The sequence below is a fragment of the Manihot esculenta genome, chromosome 15, assembly GCF_001659605.2.
Source record: "Manihot esculenta cultivar AM560-2 chromosome 15, M.esculenta_v8, whole genome shotgun sequence".
NCBI lineage: Eukaryota > Viridiplantae > Streptophyta > Magnoliopsida > Malpighiales > Euphorbiaceae > Manihot > Manihot esculenta.
In genome coordinates, this window is record NC_035175.2 from 22,616,706 (window position 1) to 22,634,529 (window position 17,824).

A 17,824-nucleotide genomic window follows, 5' to 3' on the forward strand; every position below is an offset into this window, starting at 1 on the left:
AGTCCATCATAAGAACATTAATATATGTCAATTATAAATATGAAGAAATTAATTTATTCAAAATTTAGAGCTCTGATATCACATATAAATATTCTTTAATTATCATAAGCATAAATATACTGTGAATTATAAATATGATATTTATTTAATATTTTAATAATAGATTTTAAATAAATTAAATATTATAAATATACAAATAAATACCTGATGGGGAGTTAAGTTATTGAGCATATTGAGATAGATGAATTATGTTTTCTTGCAAGGAGTTAGGACTTAGATATAAGGAAACTCTGTAAAAAATAAAGCAAAAATTTAAGGGTGCGTTTGGTAACATTGTAAGTTTTTTTTTTTTTTTTTTTTTTTTTTGTTTTTTCAAAACTAAAATCAGTTTTTATTTATTTTTATTATTTACTTTTTAAAAATTATTTTCTTAAAACTATTTGTATAAAAATAAGTTTATAAATTTTTATATAAAAATAAGTAGTAAAATGTTTTCTTGAAATATGATATTTAATAATAAAATAAGAGTACAAATAATTTTATAAATAAATACATATAAAAATGAATAATAAATTATTTTACAAAATATATGATATTATAATAAGAAAAAATTATTATTTCATCCTTATATTTTCTAAACTTTTAAAAAGTTTACTAATTAGTTGTTTTATTTATTTTAGTCATTAAATACTATAAAAATAAAAAATTATTATTTAGTCCCTGTGATATAAAAGTTTCACTAATTAGTCATTCTATTTTGAAAAATAAATTAAAACATCCTTAAAATTTTAAAAAATGTAAGAATCAATCTCTCCATTTATTTTAACTATTAAGTATTACAAAATTAATTATTTAAAATGCTCTCAATATGAAGAAATTAATTAATAGATATTTTTATAAAACTGAGAGATCAATTAATAAATTTTTCATAGAGACTAAATAATAAAATAATTAGCGATTAAACTAGTGAAAGTACTAATTAGTATATTATTTAATACTTCAGAGATATCTTAATATATTCTTTGATAAAAATCGAAATACCAACTAATGAATTTTTCGATATTAAAAGACTAAATAGTAAATTTTTTTTATAAAAAAAGTTTAAAATTCACATAATACAGAAAAGAATAATTAGTAGACATGTTTACAAAATTAAAAGACTAACTAATTAGTTTTTTTCATAATATAAGAACTAGTAAAAAATTTAACAAGAATGATAAATTAATAAATTGTTTAAAAACTTAAAGGATGTTTTAATATATATTTTTCAAAATTGAAGAATTAATTAATAAGTTTTTCCGTACCATAAGAACTAAATAATAATTTTTTTATTATACTAAAATAAAATTATATTTTAAAAAGTAATTGAATGTATATGTATTTTAAAAAAAAATTTGTTTAATGATGATAAAATTTTAAAATTATTAATAATAATTTGATAAAAGTTATAAAGAAAAATAAGGTTTTATAGAAAATATAATAAGAAAATCAATATTTATAGTTTTAGTTTTGGTTTTTTAATTTTAAAATACTTTCTTATTAAAAATAAAAATATAACCCTTTCAATTGAATAAATTTTTTATTTTTTCATTAAACGAAAAATAGAAAATAAAACACAAACAAAACAAATGCACTCTAAAATATCTGTCTCTTGAATTCTTTATTGATGGTCTATCTTTAATTATTTTACAGTATTTTTATTATATAAATAATTTAAATTAATTTATTTATTTTTTCAACAGCACTATTAGAGAATGTGTGATACTTTATGATTTTATTATTATTTATATTTATCTGCCATGTCCAGACATTACTTATATCTATGTATTTCTTTGCAGGTCTAGTAAGTCTGTCTTCTCCCAATTTATATGTCCAAATTGTGGTAGAACTCTTCTGTTTGGTTTCTTGAATTTCAAATTTTTTAGTGATCTTTAATTATGGATCGAGATATATTAGGCTACAGATTTCAAAGGCTTTAGACTGACTCACGTCCCAGTACCGGTTCGACCTATAATTGGATCGTGAGAGGCATAATTCATGAAGGATTGGGATCATATAGCATCCTTAACATGCCTGAGCAACATACAGATTCTACACTAAATCAATAATCGTCTCGTAAGTGTGTAAATTAATTTAATAATATTTTAAAGAGAAGACCTCTCCACCTCTCCTAGGTTTGGTCTCTAGAGTTCAACCCTTTTTAAGTTTTTAGTTTTCACTTATCAGCCTTCCTCTACCTCTCTGAGTAAACATCTCTCCTTTATCCATCCAATTTTGTGGGTTTTCCTCTTCCTACCAGGTCAAGATGCAAATATGGTTTTGATTCCTTTAAGAATAGCAACTTGGGCATTATTGCCGTTTATCCATCCAATGTGCTTCATTACTGTCCTTAATTTGTTTTTGCTTTATGGAAGATCCCTCTTTCCTTTATTGACGTTGGACATCTTTAGGGCACTGCAACCATTTGTTACTTCTGAATAGTTGCTCACAAGGCTCAAGGTAAGGAGACTCCATTGAGATAATATAGATTTGTAAGAATAGCTTATTCTTATTTTAAAAAAACAAAGGAAGCATAGCTAAATGTTATGATTTTCTCGATCACAACTATGCACCGTTGATATTGCATGCAATTATATTTGAAACTTAAAATTGGTCAAGAAATATTTAAATTTTGTCCATTAAACTTAAAATTACGATAGTCAAATGCCCTAAACTTCAAATTTTTTGTCACATCCACAGAAATACTATATATGTAAGTTTGGACATAATTGCAAATTACCGCAAACGTTCAGCCTGCCTTTTACATCTAATCGCCCCTGTATATATATATAACCAGGTCACGATTCCACAAGCAACAAATCCATGATAAACTTAGTGCTATCAATTTGTTAAATCAGATACTGCTCTAGACATGGAAAATATCAGTATTAAAACAACAAATGCCTACCATCATTGGCTTGAAGTGAAAAACTACAGGAAATCATTTCAATGACTGAAGATCACTTGTCAGTCACGGTCTGCATCTTCTATGTCTTCATCCTCAGGGACACCACGAAGATAGAGGACGTTGTTGCATCTGCAGGTTGTTTTTACGAAAATAAAACCAGAAGAAGAGGAATTATCATAATGAAAAAGCATTCCAAAAAAATTTCACACAGTATGCAAATTCATTATCAAAACATGGATACTGTTTTATGAAATAAATTTAACACATTTACTCTAAGTTGTGTGGCATTCTACTATGAGATGGGGCCTCAATTATTCTTCAAAATACTGCATGTGCAAATTTTCTAACACCCATCCAACTCCAATAACTCCACAAATATTTGGTACATGGGTGACTTGCACCCAAGACGACCCCTTTCCTATCTCTCACTCCCCCGCAGAAAGAGGACAGCATTTCACCATATGTCACATGTGAAGAGGAATATTTGGTTAATAGATGCATTTCATGTAAATACATGTCTGATTCTGAATCAGTAAAATATTTGGTCTTGCATTACAATTAAAACAGAAAGTTTGGGTCATTGTTATTCTTTTATGGAAGTTCATTCAATAGACAATGGACACAAGGTTATGGGCTAAGAAGGGAGTATTTGCTCACACAAAGAAGAATATTCTTCTTTATTTTTAAAAATATTATCCTTTCCTTGATCCCTCATTCTGTCTAACTAAATTTTCTTTACTATGAAGAAAATAAACCACAGGTCTTTCCAGAGAAAGGAACAGCTGCTCTCTTTTATTATAGACACATAAATTATAGCTTGTTGGTTTAGTCACAACTCAAAGGAGGTGTTTCAAGTTCTTTTGTGTTTTCACTTTGTAGAATTCCTTGACCCTTTTCTTGCATATTACTTCGTACTTTATACACAGGGTTGCAGATTTCTGCTACTTTTGGCTTACCAAGAAAGAGAATAAAAACACACCACATTAAGATTCTATCAGCAGTCCACATAAGAGAGAGTATTTAAGAAATTCACTAATTCGTCCCTATTTTAAAATCACTCAATTAAAACATCCTTATGTTTTGTAAAATCCAACTCTTTAATCTTTCTGTCAGAAAAACCGTTAGCCACCTAGAATATTCATACTGTTTAGTCCCTATAATTTTAATTATTCATACTATTTAGTCTCTGACCAAGACTAAAACAGCTGACTAACAATTTCTTTAATACAAGGACTAAAATGTTCAATTTTACATAATGCAATGTTTTAATTGAGTAGTTTGAAATAGGGATGAACTAGTGAATTTTCTAAAAACTCAGGGATCTGAAAATAATTCTCCCAAAATTTTATTTACTAACTTGTTCTGACTCTCCGAGAGAATAATGAAGCATAATCTGGAAAGTAATCATGACTAACAAGTAATTTAAAGTTGTTGTCAATGAAGCATAATCCTTCCTTTTAAAATGCCAAGCTCATTAGGCTTTGGTATCTCATCCCCATTTGTCCAACTGTTGAGAAGATGGGGGAAAGTAAATAATATGATGATCTTTCCAAATAGTTAACAACCTCAAAACATCTATTTTCATCCATCTTCACATCAACTATAAGAAATTTGAGGTTAGCACCCATGGCAACAGGCAGCATTTACTATTTAGTTACCTGATCAGAATCTCTCCAAGGTTTCCAGTGAATTGTCCATCAATATATTCTTCAGTGTTGCCAAGCTGCATAGCAGAATTGATTAATGATAAAATGTTAAAATATATTATATAACACATATGAAAGAAATTCCAACCAATTACAAAAGTTTGTATTTCATTAAATCAGATACATGCAATGGTGCTAAAACTAAGACCAAATAATCAATTCAACATGTAAATTAGGCTGCACCTGTAAATTCATGTATGAGTCCACTGAAGCAAGAAAACCTGAAAGGGCAACAAAACAAAAAATAAGGGAAACTATTAAACTAAGTATTAAATAAAGCAAACAGATAGAAGAAGACGATAGGCTTGCCTTTATATTCCATTCCCCACTTGAGTTTTACAATAACAGTCTTCCCAGTCAAGTTGTTCAAGAAAGGCTTAGGATTAACAGGTATGGTCTGCAATATCCAATATAACATTATCAACCAGAAAGATCATGCAAAAATTCCTTCTCTTATTTAAGAAGTAGAGAGAAACCAGAATCAAGAACCAATCCACGAAAATGAAGTCCAAACCCTCTTTCCTTCCCCTCTTTTTTTTTTTCAAAATCTTTTATGGTCTTTGTTGCGAGAACACTTAAAAGGAAAGAGAATTTTGGGGGGGGGGGGGGGGGGAACTAAAAAGGAAGTGGAGACAAACATTAAATAGTACTTACAGCCATGGAGACACGAGAAGCTGAGAGAGGCTGATCAAGGCTATCAATCAAACTTCCTTTCACCTATAATTTGTGGAAGGACCATAAACTCGTATCACAAAATTGAAAAAAAAAATCAAAATATTTTACAAAGTGAAGTATAGCAACAAACATTAAACGGCAAGTAAACTTTCAGTACATTTAAGCATAAAATTCAACTGGAATATACCTTTAAGGATTATATCTACCAAAATAATAACATCAATATTAGAATAACTAGATAGTTTTGGAATTGGAGGCCTCATCAACTAATGTTCCATCCATTGTAGTCCTTGGTAAATTGTATCCACATCTTCACATGTATTTAGCGTCACCCAGCCATAGCCAAATATAACCATGCTTTCACGGATTAACCAAAACTACAGTTTCATACCTAGAAGGCAAGGAAAGGTATGGAATTCAAGTCCTTCACTAAAATTTCAAGTTGGGAGACCAAGAATATAATATCTAGTAATGCATTCGATTTCATTCAAAAGAAAAGACATAAGTATGCGCTAGTTATCAGATTTTATCAGTTCCTAAGCTGAATCCATAATTTAGAGAACTAGCAGTTCCTCTCGCAAAAGCTTAGCAGCACTGCAGGAGCAACTTAAGCTAATGCTATGCATAGGAAAAATAACTTAAGATCACTCAAACAAAAAACTTAAAGCCTAGCATCACTGCAGGAGCAACTTAAGCTAATGCTATGCATTGAGAAAGAAAAACTAAGATCACTCAAACAAAAAACTTACTGAGAAAACAAATTACAACATCCAGCCCCAGAAGGTAAATCTAGAGAACTTAGCCAAAAAAAAACTCTTGACAGTGCCCCGTAATTTTGTTAAACAAGCCAAATTAAACACAACCGTCCGCGCAAATCCCCAAAATTCTGCAGAGCCCAACAACCAAAAGCTTAACTGCTAATGCAAAAACTACCAAATGTAAAGAAAGACTGCCTCCCAACCAATGGGTTATCCAAACTCACATCAACTCAGACACCACAATAAACAATTTAGGAAGAAAGCAACCAAGAAACAGTACTAAGAGCAAATAGTAAGAGCTAAGAAGAGAAATAGACCAGAGATCGCTGATATTGTGGTTCGAAGAAACTCGAAGGCCGAAGCTGCACTCAGCTCTGTTCTTCACCCGGCGCTGCTTCAAGAGTTTGAAATCCCTAATTCCTTTTCCGCTTCCCAAATATACAAGTTTTTCGGGTACAGAGCATTTATTTAGCAACTGCTAATTTGATCCATATATTCAATTTCGAGTCGGTAGGCTCGGGCGAGCATTCGATCGGTTCGGTTCAAAATTGAATCGAACTAAATAAATTAAAAATTAAAATTTTAGTGTTTATGAAAATTGAATCGAATTGATTTTGATCAAATACTGAATCAAACTGAATCGGTCTGATTCGATTTAATTCAGTTCGGTTTTATTAGTTTCATTTTTAATAATTTTTTTTTTATTTTTTACACTTTATATTTAATATTTTAAAATTTAATTAAAATATTTTAATTTTAATATAATTTAATTTTTCTATATTATTAAAAAAATATATTATTATCACTAATCGATTGGGTTCAGTTTTTTTCTGATCAAAACTAAACCGAATCGAAATAATTAAAATTTCTAAAATTAAAAATCGAACCGAATCGAAATATATAAAAAATTGAACCGAATTTTTAAATCGATTCGATTCGATCGATTTTTTTTATTTAAACCGAATACTGCTTACCCCTAATTTAGTTTTTTAACTTTATCTAAATAATATGAAAATTTTCAATTTAAATTCACTCTAGCAAAAAAATTTAAAAAAACCAAAAATTAAACTTCTTGATTTTTTAGGTAAATTAAAAAATACATAAATTTAAGTCAAAATTAAACAATTAAACCCTTGATATCTTTGATAAATTAAAGAATTAAGATTTTGAATTTTTTTTTTTTACCATATCATATTATATATGTAAAATAATACATCACGAAGGATTGTCGTTTAATTTTAGAAAATCCAAAGTCATGCATTCTATCTCTAATTATTAAGTTTGGTCACTTAAGAATCAGTTTGATATTAATTTTGAAAATAGTATTTAATATTTTGATATAATTAAAATATGAAAATCTATTTTTTATAACAATTAAGTAATTATTATTAGAATAACTATTTATTATTAAATCAGTTAAAACTTAAAAATTGCTATAAAAATTAGTATTATTAAACAGAGTCTAAATAAAGAATTGAGAAATATAATCCATAATTCAAATATTTTTTTAACTAAATTAAGTTTAAATTTGAGTTTGAGTAAGTAAAAAAAATAAAAATATTTTAAATTAAAACATTAAAAACTGGCTTTTACTGTATTAATTATTTTTTTAATTGGGGCGTTTAACACTCCATTAGACAACCCAAGCCTAAGTTAAATTTAATTAGATATTCATATTTAATTAGATACATACTTTTCTACTTATAATTATTTTATACCACATGAAGAAACCTCATTTTGCACTAAAATTTTGCCCAAATAAAAATCGCGTGCAAAGGAAAATGAAATGAGATGGAAGATATTTCAGATTTTGCTTTCTACTCTACGCGATAGTAACTTAAATATCCCTACTTGTTGGGGACTTCAGCAGCCGAAAATGAATAGTAGGCACCAAAAGATCTTAAATTTGAAATCTTAAAAAGTAAAAAACTTCTCATTTAAAATATTTATCGAAATTGGCATTTTAAGATATTAAACTTCTAAAATATTAGTATCTAGAGTTCTAGATTATAATGGCATCATAACTTGATAATATATAAATAATAGGACCCGTTAAGATCATAACACATGTACACAGAATTTTGAAGTGACATACGAAATTTTCCATCTGTTCTGACCGAGTAGTAAAAAACCCTAGTTATGGAGTATGAATATCAGACCACCAGCATTTTCGACTTTTCCAAAACTTGAAACAGACGGAAAGACATCTTCAAAGCTCTTACTGCAAATGGGAGTTAAGTATGGACACTACCAACCTTGGTGATTAAGAGGACCCTATCTCGGTACCGACTGGATGAGCCAAGCATGACCTGGAGAAATTAGGATGGGATGTCGATCTCCTACGCGCTAATTATCTCCTCAGTATATCTCCGGAGTCATAAATTTGTGCACGATGAAACAGATTGACGTTATGCACACGATAAGTAAGACATGGATTAGCCGGCTCCATATTTATTATCCAATTACCCATCATTAATAAGCTGTCTGACACATTATAAGAGAGTTTCCCCATCCAAAAAGAGGATGAGACTCTCTCTCTCCCACACTCTCACAGAAACTCTTGAACACATCCTCTCTCTTCCCCCTCGAAGCTTTCTCTTCGCTTTGCTTCTCTGTTTTATTTCTCTTTATACATTTTTCCTGTAATGGATCACTAAAAAAGTCCTAGATCTGATTTGAGCGTTGGAGGATTTCCACCGGAGCATCCCCGGTAGACCTTTGATCTTTTTTCCATATTTTTCAGGCCCTTTCCTAAAGATCGAGCATTGAGGGACCCATATAAAATCTCAAAAACATTCACCTCTCATCGAACCAATCACAGTTCATTAATCTACCTATTTGTCTACATCTAGTGATCCCACTGGATCTCAGATCATCAATTGGCGTCGTCTATGGGAATGAATGAGACTATTCTGTCATTGGAGTTTTCAAACAAAATTCATAGAGATCCATATGACAAACCAAGAAAAGCTAATAATAGCAACAAGAAGGATCAGAAGGAAGAGAGACAGTGAAAAGACTAGAGAACTGTTGATGTGAGAAGAAGTGCAACACAAGGGCGATCAATCAATTATGGGTGTGATGTGTGTGATTTAACTAAGCTATACAGTTACTTCTCTAGATCGAGATATTTTGTTATCATGGCTAGTCACATAAGTTAAATTCTAGACGAAAACTTTTTATGTTTACAAAACACGAATATTATGGTATTTCAGCCTAGTGTAAAAATTTTATTATTAATGGAAACTAGCATGAACACTCCTGAGAAAAGGAATTTATGTATTTAAACAAACTACACTACGAATTGAAAAATTTTAAAGAAATTCATACGTGCAAAACGTTATTTACTAGACTTTTTGAATTGTATGAGTCAATGATTATTTGTCAAAATTAATATTCATTTGAAATATGAAGCTAACTGCCTTATGCAATACATTATTTGTTGATAAATATTGTTAAATTCACAACAAATATTCTCACAGTGTGAGTTTTTATTTTGCAGATAAATTTTAAAAGTAAGAGGAAGGCTAATAAGCCTGGAATCGCTAGTAAGGCCATGAGCCTGAATTCCGGAATCGCCAATAAGGCCACGAGCCTGAATTCTTAAAATCACCAATAAGGCCACGAGCCTGAATCCCCAGAATTGCCAATAAGGCCACAAGCCTAAATCCCTGGAATCGCCAGTAAGGCCATGAGTCTGAATTCCAGAATCACTAGTAAGGCTATGAGCCTGAATCTCAAAAAATCGCCAATAAGGCCACGAACTTGAATCCACGAAATCACCAGTAAGGCCATGAGCCTGAACTCCTAGAAAAACGTCTAAGAGCGAAAGTGCTTGGAAGAAGACTCAGGGCTAAGAGCCCAGAAGATGTTCAAGAGTGAAAATACTCAGAAGAAGAATAGGGGTTAAGAGCCCAAAAGATGCTTAAGAGCGAAAATGCTCGAAAGAAGAATCAAGGCATAGAGCTCGAAAGATGTTTAAGAGCAGAAGTGCTCGGACAAAAACAATCAGAGCTAAGACCCTAAGAGACACCTAAAAACAAAAATTCTCAGACGAAGACCAAGGATTAAAAGCCCAGAAGAACAGGGTTAAGAAACCAAAAGATGTTAAAAAGCCGGAAGTGCTCAGACGAAGACCCAGGGCTAAAAAGTCCAAAAGGCCACAAGAAGCCTAAAATCTTGAACAAAGAATCAAGGCTAAGGAACCCAGAAGAAACAAGGAGCCTAAGAGCTCGGATGAAGAATCAGGGCTAACGAGCCCAGAAAACAATAAAGAGCTAAAACACTTACTAAAATAATCAGGGCTAAAAGAGTCTAGAAGAATACAGAGAACCACAAAGATTGGACGAACAATCAAGGCTAAAGAGCCCGAAAAACTACAAGGAGCCTAAGAGCTCGGAAACATAATTAGGGCTAAAGATAAGGAGCTGAAATGCTCATAAAAAATACTTAGGGCTAAGAGCCCAGAAAACGACAAGAAGCAAAAGTGCTCGGGATTAAAGAGCCCAGTAAAAAGCTGAAGTGTTCATAAGAAATGATAATAAGGGATTAATAGCCCAGTAAAGAGCTGAAACGATCATGAAAAATACTCAAGGCTAAATAACCCCAAAGACGATAAAAGAGCTAAACAGATTGGAAAAATAATTCAGGACTTGAAAAACCTAGAAGGTCCTTTCTAAAAGAAGTATGAATTGATAACACGAAAAAAAAAGTAAAGTACATTATGACCCTTTGAAATTTTAAAACACAGATCAAAGATTCCACGTAATAACTTGTGATAGTTTTTGTTATGATCTTAATCAAATAGTTTGCGTGTTACTATTTTCGTTCATATGAAGCTTAAGTATCATTATCACAACACGCCATATGGGCTAAAACAAGTTATAAATGACCTGCCGACCTAACGAGACATTAAGATTTCATATAAACGACAGGCCTGAGTATGCCTAATAAGAAAAAGTCCAATAAAAGGGCAAAAAGTATCAAACATTGAATAGCAATCAAGAAACAAAAGTAATTTCATTAAATAAAAAAAATGTGTGTTACAAGAAACTAAAAACTTATACTAACAAGGTAAGGCAAAAACAAGCCTGCCACATATTTACAAATAAATTACTCTTAAACTTCCTCAGAGGAAGCAAGTTCACTAGCCAGGTCAAGCTCAACCCTCGGAGATGGCAAAAGTAGCATGGGCAGTCTAGACAGTTGGGTCTACAATAATAATATCTCTCGGGGGAGAAACTTGGGCATTTACGGCATCTGGAGCAGTGAGATTGACTATCATTCTACTAGCTGGATCACTATCTTTCTTCAGGACACCTCAAAAAGAGGAGACGGGAGACTTGGAGATGGAGGTCCTCGAGGTAGGATTCTTAATAGGCTTATTAATTGGCAAGTCGTTAGGGCCATAATGCATGTTCTCACCATCAGAATCACACTTAGCCAGTCGAAGAGCAATAAGAGGCTTGTTTAGCTCATTACGATTGGCCTTTAGCCCTAAATTATAGCTGCTAGCATAAAAATGCATGGTAGAATTAAGAATCTTGGACTTGTGCTCATTAGACTATAGATATTTTTTATACATGGTCCTGACGATGCCTTCAGCCTTCTCGTGCATATCCACTTTAGCTACCTTATACTCTTTACAATGAATAGAGAGCTCGACCACCTCCAGCTTATACTAATTCCTCATAGCTTCACTGGTGCGAGCATCCTCCCGAGACCTTTTCAAATGATAATGAGCCTACTTTAGGTCCTCAGACATCTTCACAAGCTCACCCTCGAGATGGGTAGTCCATGAGAGCAAACCCTCAATTTTCAGCTTCGCATCAACTTGGACCTGGGACAATCGAACTGTTGCCTTAGACTGCTCTTTGGCCAACTGGCTATCCAAATGAGTAGCCCGGTCATTTTGAAGGTGACTCTGCTCGAGTAACTCATTCAATCTCCTCACCTCAACATCATGTTTCCCCTTTAACAAGGTAGCAACACGAGCAGCCTCCTCTTGTCAAACCCTCTCAATTTCAGCACGAGGAACTTCCCGAGCACCCTTCATCTTCTCTTCTAGCTCGATAAGGGCATTGAGGATCTACAAACACAAATAAACAATTAGCACAATAATGAAAGCAGAAGCCAACAAAATAGGCAAATAAAAAGTGCCAGGAGGAGTTGTCTTTGGAATCAGCCAAAAGCTCTTCAATAAGCTTTGAGATACTGAACTCTAACTGAGTAGTGGACTTGACCAGATGGCAAAAGGTTCCTAAAAGTTGAGGATTAGAGATGTCAGGAAAAGACCCAAAAACATGGTTACAGAGAAGCTTTGCAATAGAAGTAGGGGTGGATTCCTAATTTAGGGTATAAGCGACCCCCGACTCATGAGGAACAAGAGCTTGGGGCAACTCTATGCTGACACTAGCAGACAAGCCCTCCTTGTCACCCCTTTATTGCATATGAAGCACCTCTCTTATGATCACCCGAGGTGCCTTCCCACCTTGAGGCCTACGCAGCTGGCTACCCTTGACCAACCTCCTCTTTTTCTTATGAGGAGGGGAATGGTCAAACCTCTGAGATAGTAGGGGTCCCAGTAGAACAGTGAGGATTGTCCTGAACAATCTCTAGGGCACCTACTTCGTCCATAGACCCAGTAGCTCCCTCTTTGTGACCCCTTTGGAATGCGGTCTCATAATCACCGAAGGAAGCATGTCTTCCTACCAATGAGGGTTAGTCCCAACACCTCGTGAATGACCTCCATGGTCTTTCGACAAGTGAAATACTCAACTGCCTGCTTGATAAAATCCCCAGCAAGGTGAAATTCTTGGGCACTGAAGTCTCTCCCATCAGAATGACAAGCTGCAAGACTATAAAAATAAGCTTTAATAAAAAAAGAGAATCGGAAACACAAAAATCAAAGCAATAAGTACCAGCAGCACTGCAATCACTCCCAAGAGGGAGCTCGAGACATTTGAAAACATTATATTTGAAGGGAAGAGAGGCTAACTGAGCAAAGTAAAGCTACTTCCACTTTGAAAATTGAGGAAATGCATTGCAAGAAGGATCAATGTCTGCCCAAGCAGTATCGAAACCCCACTCCTGCTCTCCCCTTAAATGGACGATGGTGAAACTCTATATCTAGTGGCGGATGGAGTCTTTATGACAGTAAAAAAGAGACAGACCCATCCGACCACTAAAGCTCCAGAACCTGTTATTTGATTTGGTAATCCTAAAGAAAGACATAAAAAGGCTAACAAATGGTCTAAAGCCCCAACCCCAATAGACCTCCTCAAATGCTTTCATGAACAAGATGGAATTACGAGTTAGCATCCTAGGAGAGACCCTATAAAATCTAAAAACCCCAATATTGGGAGAGAGGTAAAGATAGCTCGTACTCAAACTATTTCAAGAAGAAAGCTAACTTCTTCCCATTCTGAGCATCCTCAAGACCAACAGGAGGAGGAGAAGAAAAGAGTGTAATCCACTCAGTAGAATGAGGAGCTCAAATATAATAAGAAGGGGCAGATAAAAACTCCTTAGGAATAGCTCAGCAGAGGTTAGTAGAAGTAACATTAGAAGGGCGCCTCTTAACCGGAGGAAACTCAGTAGGAACCATGGCAGAAAGAGACGTACATGTAACAAAGAATCCCAGTAAGGAAAATGAAAGAAGGACAGAGCTAGAAGTAGAAAGATAAAGTTCAAAATGCCAAAGTATACTAAAGCATCCAAGAGAAGGCTTTTATAGGCTGAATAATTCAAAATTCAAATTTCCCAAAAGAATATGGGTGACGATTCTTTGAAAACCCCCCGAGTAATCATTGTCTTCATTTAATGGCGCCTATTCGAAAATCGATAACAATAGGGGCATGTTTCTTGGAAGGAAATGCATTGAAGACCATCCATAATGGCTCCATAAGATTAAATTCGCGCCTCTAACTGTCATAAATAACCATCAAAGAAGCGAAAGGGCATCTGATAACATATAAATAATAGAGCATTTTAACATCATGACACGTGTATATTGGATTTTGAAGGGACGTATGAACCTTTCCATCTGTTATGACTGGGCAGTAGAAAGCCCGCCCTATGGAGTATGAAGATTAGAACACTAAACCCCCGACTTTACCAAAGCCTAGAACATACAGACAGAACTCTTCAAAGCTCGTACTGCAAATGGGAGTTAAGTACGGACACTATCGACCTAGGTACCGAGGGGACCCCACCTTAGTACCGACTGGTTGAGTCAAGCATGACCTGGTGAAACTAGGGTAGGATGTCGACCTCTTACCCGCTAGTCATCTCCTCAGTACATCACTGGGGTCATAAATGCACGCGTGGTGAAATAGATTAACGTGATGCGCATGATAGACAAGGTATAGACTAGCAGACTCCACATTTATTATCCAATCACCCATCATTAATAAGCCGTCTAACACACCTATAAGAGAGCATCCCCGTTCAGTCTAATGGGGCATGACACAAGGGGTGTCAAAACGATTAGAGGTATATATATAACTGATCTAACCCAAAAAGAGGACAAGACTGACTCTCTCTCCCACACTCTCACAGAAACTCTCGAACACATCCTCTCTCTTCTCCCCCCGAAGCTTTCTCTTCTTTTTTCTTCTTTGTTTTTATTTCTCTTTACACCTTTTTCCAATAATGGATCACTAAAAAGTCCTAGATTTGAATTAAGTGTTAGAGGGTGATAGGGTGCATATTTTGCCAAGAGTTGATTATGCTGAATTATAGATATTTCTTTCCTTTTTGCCATATTGACAGATTTTGTACTCTTTGGAAAGAAAAGATCCTAATTGGAAGATTTAGGCAGAAATTAGACATGGAGTTGTTGGGTAGAGTAGACCTTGTCAGACCTTTTGCAAAGATGACCTCGGACAGGGCAGACCTCTCTCAAAATCGATCTCGAACAGGGCAGACCTCTTGCAAAGAGGACCTCATCAGACCTCTCGCAAAATAGATCGCGGCACGATTTATGAAATATCACGGAATTTTCGGATATGATTGAAGAAGATCAATTTAGAAAGGAATGATCTCAAAAAGGCGAAGAAATTAGAGATTGTCTCTTTCCCTTTTAAAGGGATATTTTATTTTCTTCCTCTTTAGTTTAGGATTATCTATTTAAAAAGGGGAGGCTTCTTTGTATGGGGCATAAGTCTGAATTTAGAGTTTACTCAGAGTTTTAGAGTTTTTCAGAGTTTTATCATGAGTTTTAGTAGCTAAACTCCTTTATCTAGCTAGGGAATTTTTAAGGTATAATTTGCACAGATTATGAGATCAAATTGAGCTTAATCTTTCCTTCTCATTTCTGGTTTCTATGTTATTTCTTTTATTCTTTAGATTATTATTTGTTTAATTTATGCAGTATGGCCAATTGTTTAGTTGAATGAATAGGTATACAATCATTCAAATTTATTAAGTCTGTAATCACTTGTGAGTATGATATTTGTGACAAATAATATTTTATTGTAGAATAATGTATTCTGATTTCACAATCGCACTGAGTGAGCTTCTTGGTCAGAGTCAAGTCTTTGTAGTTCTCAATGCTGTTATCAAATTGAAATCTCATTGAGCTGATCATGTGGCTTGTTTGATGATTAGGGGTTGATTAGTGAGTTGATACTCTTCAGTCTTTTATCTAAGGGAAGATTATGTTATTAGATCGTATCAACAACTATAACTGGCTGACCAGAAGTTGAGGTCAAACACCCTTGCATCTGTTGTAATACCCGGCTAGACTCCGGTATCGAAATTCCTACCGTCCGGTGGAATCTCGGATGTCGGAAACCTCTAGTAGGGTAAAACCATGTTTTTATGAAATTTTTTAATGTGTTTTATGTTTTAAGCATGAAAGAAAATGAGTTTTTGCATGAAAATAGCATTGGAGGAAAACTCAGGTTCGGCCGCCGAACATGCATGCGTTGCGGGTGTGCTTTAGGCCCCCGAAAGCATAAGTGAAGGAAGTCCAGGTTCGGCCGCCGAACCCCAAGTTCGGCCGCCGAACATGGCGTGCATGCGGAGGCACATTCGGCCCCCGAACGTGGTCTGGCCAGCCACTATGAAAGGGTCCCTTAGCCGAAAACGGGCGAGCTTTTTCCCCATTTTCGGCCAAGGTGAGCTCTTCGCCGTCCCTCACCCATCTTTGATGTTTTTCCTCTAAATCTTTCAAGATTTTCATTTGTTTTAACTTTGTTTTGAAGATTAAAGCTTTTGAGCAAAGTTTTGGAGCTTGGAGGTTCAAGAACCCAATCTCTCCCAACTTCGAGTTTAGGTCGTCTCCCTCTCGATCTTCAAGAGGTAAGAACCGATCTTAAGATCATTGCATGTTTTAAGTAAGTTTTAAGTAGATCTATGGGATAGAATGCATGTTTAGGTTATGGTTATGTTTTTGGAGTTTATGGGTATAAATGTATGTTCATGAACAATGTGAGTTTCTTGATGTGTTGTAGATGGGGTTTATGTTGGTTTGAGGCCCCTAGGAACATGTATGCTTGTGTTTGTGTGTTGTAGAATAGGTTTGATGCATGTTTGATAAGTTTGGAGGCGAAATGTGCAAAGGGAGCCAAGTTTCTGCCCTTTGGCAGAAACTAGGTTCGACAGCCGAAGGATTTTCGGCCGCCGTACATGGCTGGGGAGGCAGCCTTTCGGCTGCCGAAGCTTGCCCCCGAAAGGGAGACTTTCGTCTCTGTTTGGCAGTTTCGGCCGCCGAAAGTGCCGCCGAACATGCATGAGTTTCGTCTCTGTCTGGGAGTTTCGGCCGCCGAAGGTGCCGCCGAACCTGCCTGACTTTCGGCTCTGGAGGGACTTTCGGCCTCCGAACCTGCCGCCGAAAGTGCCCTGTCCAGGCCTCCTTTGCATGATTTGGTATGGTTGTTTCATGTTGTTTTAGGGGGTTTTTGGGGAGTAGTTTATAGTTATGTTCAGGTGTGTTTGGTCCCTCATTTGAGTTCACCTGTGTAGGTTCGGACCCGAGGAACCGAGGACCCCAGCAGTGAGTTCAGCTGCTTCGGTGTTGTCAGAGTCAGCCAGAGGTGAGTGGAACTAAACTTAATCTTTTAAATTAAATGTTTTATCATGTTTCATGCATCATGATTATGCAATAGGATGATTGCATTAGTGTTCACGAATATGCCGCATTGCATCGATTATTGTTGATGTGGGTGAATGTTGGATGACCCAATTAGTCCATGACAGGAAGACCAGGACCCCATTCTACGGCCTGGCACAGAGTAAGGAAAGACCAGGACCCCATTCTACGGCCTGGCACGGTAATGGGACTCGAAGACCAGAAGCCCAGAGGAGGCCCTGGGATAATGGTAAGTAATGTATGTATGACAGGAAGACCAGGACCCCATGCTACGGCCTGGCACAGAGTTAGCTTGGACTAATTGGTGACAAGTTCACCCAACCCTTATGTGAATTGTCTGTGTTATGATGCATCTCATTGGAGCATAGTGTTATTATGTTTTATAGTTCAACTCACTGGGCTTTTAGCTCACCCCTCTCCCTTTTACCCCCAGGCTTGCAGGTACAGGATAGAAGAGGAGGTCGGTTAGAGTAAAGCTTGTTTATGTAATAGATAGAATGTGGACATGACAAATCGTAGTATGTTGTAATGTAAAAGTACAGTATAGTTATGTAATGATGTTTATGGATGTTAGAGGTGTGCTTGACCATAGATGGTTGTTATCCCTTTTATTACATGATCTTAGAGATTTTATGATGTTTAT

General features: G+C 35.0%; 1 protein-coding gene across 2 annotated transcripts; it reads right to left on the minus strand.

Moving 5' to 3' along the window:
- Positions 1-2,709: 2,709 nt before the first annotated feature.
- On the minus strand, positions 2,710-6,592 carry LOC110600915 (probable small nuclear ribonucleoprotein F). Of its 2 annotated transcripts, XR_002485743.2 has the most exons (7): positions 6,404-6,557; positions 5,308-5,370; positions 4,963-5,050; positions 4,837-4,874; positions 4,606-4,670; positions 2,948-3,076; positions 2,710-2,816 (listed from the first exon to the last, which is right to left on the minus strand). XR_002485743.2 is itself a non-coding variant. In XM_021737840.2 (6 exons), the coding sequence occupies exons 2-6, from the start codon at positions 5,311-5,313 to the stop codon at positions 3,007-3,009; spliced, it is 267 nt and encodes an 88-aa protein (XP_021593532.1). In that variant the 5' UTR covers positions 5,314-5,370; positions 6,404-6,592; the 3' UTR covers positions 2,710-3,006. The 2 variants fall into 2 exon arrangements, 1 of the variants encoding a protein (XP_021593532.1); XM_021737840.2 differs by having other exon boundaries at positions 2,710-3,076; positions 6,404-6,592.
- Positions 6,593-17,824: the final 11,232 nt, after the last annotated feature.

What these genes read in the sequence shown, in the direction of transcription:
- LOC110600915 (XM_021737840.2), bottom strand. An exon ending in GTGGGGAATGGAATATAAAG is followed by an intron (nt 4,875 to 4,962) that starts GCAAGCCTATCG and finishes TTGCCCTTTCAG; the next exon opens with GTTTTCTTGCTTCAGTGGAC. An exon ending in ACTCATACATGAATTTACAG is followed by an intron (nt 4,671 to 4,836) that starts GTGCAGCCTAAT and finishes TCTGCTATGCAG; the next exon opens with CTTGGCAACACTGAAGAATA.